The sequence below is a fragment of the Micromesistius poutassou genome (assembly GCF_964030765.1).
Source record: "Micromesistius poutassou genome assembly, contig: SCAFFOLD_1408, whole genome shotgun sequence".
Classification (NCBI taxonomy): Eukaryota; Metazoa; Chordata; class Actinopteri; order Gadiformes; family Gadidae; genus Micromesistius; species Micromesistius poutassou.
Genome location: NW_028179572.1, coordinates 10,001 through 13,993, shown reverse-complemented (window position 1 = coordinate 13,993; position 3,993 = coordinate 10,001). Strand labels below are relative to the sequence as shown.

Below are 3,993 nucleotides of genomic sequence, written 5' to 3'. Positions count from 1 at the left end.
CCTCTCCTCTGCCACCAGGTTGTCTCTCAGCGCCCTCAGTGCAGCCGTCACCTCGTCCTTCAGCCCCGAGGGATGTGAGCCGATGCTGCCTGTCCCCGGGGAGACCTGCCACAACAACAACAACAACAACAACAACAGTATGACCCATCAACTGTAAACTGTCAACATACAGAACACACCATACGAGACGGTGAGTTCACACAGATGAAATGGCCGGTTTCCGACCCAAACTGAGCTCTGCATTATGTTTCTATCAGCGCAGCGTGTGCGTTGTGTGTGTTTGTGTGCGTTCGTGTGCGTTTGTGTGCGTTCGTGTGCTTGCGTGTGCGCAGCGGCTCTGTCGAAATACTCAAACTTTCCCACATTCCCCCCCCACCGCACCGCTGCCTGCGACTGGTCAATCAGTTTTACTTTAGTTTTAGTCAGATATCTGTATCTGAAAATATTTGGTATCTGCAAAATATGGACTATTGCGTCCTGCTCCCTGATATTTCAAAATGAACCAGTTTGAAGCCAGACCTAGCTAGACCTAGTTTGAAGCCAAATCACACGTTAAATCGCAGCGTTCCACATCCTTTTCCCCCCTCTCCGTTTCGCCGGGCCTGTGGGACCCGAGGGGTCACGAGGCCGGACGTTCGTCGTGGTGGTGATGAGTGACTAACGCGTGAGAGAGCGGGGCACTGACCCCGGCGCCGGAGCCCTCCTCCTCTTCGTCGCTGTCGCTGTTGTTGATGAAACACAGCTGCAGGTTCTTGTGGTTGTGAAATCTGTTGGTGTTGAAGACAGAGACAAGGCAGGGCCAAAGTTAAAGTCGGTCTCATTCTAGCCGATGATGATGATGACGCTCTCAGGAAGGAAGCCGTCTGTTTAAGTGAGTGTGGAGTTGGAATGCGATGCGGCAGAAGCCTCAGTCAGTGTTTCTAGTTCAAATGTCCCAAGGACAAGCTGCTCCTGCCTAACATGTCTGTGGCGGTAACTTGGCTACTTGTTCCTGTGTGCTATTATAACTGGAATGGCAAACAATACAAAACAAATATATGATTTAATATCCCTTTAAAAGTTTTAAGCAAATGCACAAAGCATGCTTTTGGATTTCAGTGTCGGGGACCATGAGCCTACCTCACTAACCTCACTAGGTTTACCGTCTGTCTTCCCTTCAGAACAACCATGGGTTCAGTTAGAGTGAACGGTAATAACCACATGTATGTGTGTGTCAGTCACAGAGAGAACCCATAAACTTTACGGCTCTGAACACAAGGCGTCCAAAGAGGATAGGCCCGGTCACCAGCGTGTTCTTTACCGTGACGTGACGACGGAGACGCGACACCTCCGCCCCTGCTCCTCCTCCTCCCGGGCGACCCAGGGCCCGCGCCACAGCTCCCCTCCTCCTCTCTCCTCCTCCCTCTCCCCCGAGAAGGAGCTACCGCTCTGGAACACAAAGGGGAGGACGGCTCAGCCTCTGAAGCACACAACCTCACTACGAGCACAGCCTCTGAAACACACAACCTCACTACGAGCACAGCCTCTGAAACACACAACCTCACTACGAGCTCAGCCTCTGAAACACACAACCTCACTACGAGTTCAACCTCTGAAACACACAACCTCACTACGGGTTCAACCTCTAACCTCTAACCTCTTAAAAGCAAACACATTAAGGAGATTATATATAGATTATATATAGATTATATATAGATTATATATAGCCGAAGCAGGTCAACAAGGGGGTGAAGAGGCCAACAGAAGGAGACACTGGTGTTTTTGGGCCTTTGCTTTGTATGTGCCTTCTGTCTGCGTGTGTGTGTGTGTGTGTGTGTGTGTGTGTGTGTGTGTGTGTGTGTGTGTGTGTGTGTGTGTGTGTGTGTGTGTGTGTGTGTGTGTGTGTGTGTGTGTGTGTGTGTGTGTGTGTGTGTGTGTGTGTGTGTGTAGCAGCTATAACCTCTTTGCCACACAGCACACACCCAGCACTACCCTAATGAAAGGTGCTGTAAGGCTTGTTGTAAATTGTAAAGAGATGAGAGCAGAAAGGAGCAGAAAAGAGCAAGACTTGAAGACACTAAAGATAGACTAAAGATAATGAACCCAAAGACCTCCCCCCTCACTCCCTACGTTTCTCCGCCGTTGAGAAGTGCTTCCTTCACACACACCTGAGACCCAACGGCAAGATGGACCCCGATAACCAGGCAGGGAAGAGATGCTCTGATTGGTCAGAAATGAGCTGGGAGAAGGCTAAGATCTAAATGGTCTAACAATGAGGCAACGCAAACCACTCAAATCTGTTATTCTCTCAGAGTATTTCCCTGATTGATGCCTATGGTATTTCTAACAGATTACACTCAAATGACAGCTCTTACATTGTACTTTCGACACCTTTAAGGACTGACGAATGTTTCTAAAGCAATGGCAGCAAAACATGACCCTGCACCACACAAAACGTTTTCAAAACAGTTTTCTCCTCAAGAGGAACAGACAGCCCTCTGCTGTATCTCTGCTATTCTGGTGATGCTCTCGAATGTCCAAATAGACACCACACTGTTAACGTCTGTACAGTAGGACCCCCTCATTGATCCACACAGGGAGTAGAACCGCTAACCATGTGAAGAGTTGTACAAGACCACACGACCAGCCGACCACCCGAATCCGTCCAGGTTACTGCAAGGATCCATCACGAGACCCGCCAGAGGGGGAATCGAACCCAGGGGCCTGTTTACGTTCCCCTGACCGTCGTCGTGCTCCCGCAAATTACCGGGAATCGAAAACCAGAACCGCGTTAACATCTCTCTGATGTCCTCGTCATTAAAGAGATCTGAACCAGGAGGACCCTGTTAACGGTCACGTCCCATCAGTGCACCACACAGGGAATCGACCCCAGAGCCCGTCAGCGTGGGTCTGTGTGTGTGTGTGTTGGGGGGGTGGGGGGGGGGGCTGACCTCTGCTCTGTCCCTCCTCTGCTGCTCCTGTTTCTCCAGCTCGGCGATGCGCAGGCTAAGGTCCTCCCAGTGCATGATGGGAAGGAGGTGCTGCTGCTGGTCGCCCGCGGGAGTCAAACAGAGGCCGGCCGGTCGCTCCTCCTCCTGCTCCTCCTGCTCCTCCTCCTGCTCCTCCTGCTCCTCCTGCTCCTCCTCCTGCTCCTCCTCCTGCTCCTCTCTGGGGAGACGGCGTCCAGCGTCCCGGTCGTTCTCCTCCTCCGTTGTCTCCTCCTCCGCGGACCCTGCCTCCATCGCTTAGAGAATGAGTTACACACCGATTAAGACCTACGATGTGTGTGTGTGTGTGTGTGTGTGTTCCAACGTGTGTGTATGTGTGTGTTTGTGTATATGTGTGTGTGTGTGTGTGTGTGTGTGTGTGTGTGTGTGTGTGTGTGTGAATTTGTGCGTGTCTGTCTGTCCGCTTGTGTGTGTGCGTGTGTGTCCGCTTGTGTGTGTGTGTGTGTGTGTGTGTGTGTGTGTGTGTGTGTGTGTGAATTTGTATGTGAGTGTGTGTGTGTGTGTGTGTGTGTGTGTGTGTGTGTGTGTGTGTGTGTGTGTGTGTGTGTGTGTACGTAGGTTCTTAAGTATGTGGCTACAGATGCATGCCTGGTGTATCGATGTGTCTGGCGGACTACACGAATGATCCGTTCTGTCGCAGTAATTCAAACTCAAGAAAGACGATCGATGGACTCCGTCTTACTGCAGTTGTCCTGATGGTAACTCAACTCCGCTGACGGCGATGACTTTTTACAACTGTCAATTTATTAACGAAACATTAAAAGCTCATCATTAATAGCACTTATTATAGAAGTCAGGACACGTGTGTTAATATAAATAACATGCGATCCATATCGTTGTGAATCCGAATAAGAGGCGACAACAGGGACGACTGTTTAGTATACAAATGTGAGTGTTGGGAAGGTCGGTTCTTACTCAGTCGTATCCATGTAGGCCTAACTCTGATAGTTCCGACATGGAGCAGGACTCGTTCTGCGGTCTCTCTCAAAGGCTCTGCGTGTTTTAT

General features: G+C 50.4%; 1 protein-coding gene across 1 annotated transcript in view; it reads right to left on the bottom strand.

The window, feature by feature from the left end:
* Nucleotides 1-3: 3 nt before the first annotated feature.
* LOC311372703 (uncharacterized protein) overlaps nucleotides 4-3,993 on the bottom strand; it is a gene marked incomplete at its 3' end in the record, with an annotated part of 4,124 nt that continues 134 nt past the window's right edge. The window contains exons 1-5 of the mRNA XM_084489665.1: nucleotides 3,903-3,993; nucleotides 2,931-3,223; nucleotides 1,301-1,428; nucleotides 686-767; nucleotides 4-105 (exon numbers count right to left, since the gene is read on the bottom strand). The exon at nucleotides 3,903-3,993 is cut by the window's right edge and continues 134 nt beyond it. Coding sequence (XP_084345791.1) covers nucleotides 4-105; nucleotides 686-767; nucleotides 1,301-1,428; nucleotides 2,931-3,221 — 603 coding nt within the window. The remainder of the gene's footprint in view (nucleotides 106-685; nucleotides 768-1,300; nucleotides 1,429-2,930; nucleotides 3,224-3,902) is intronic.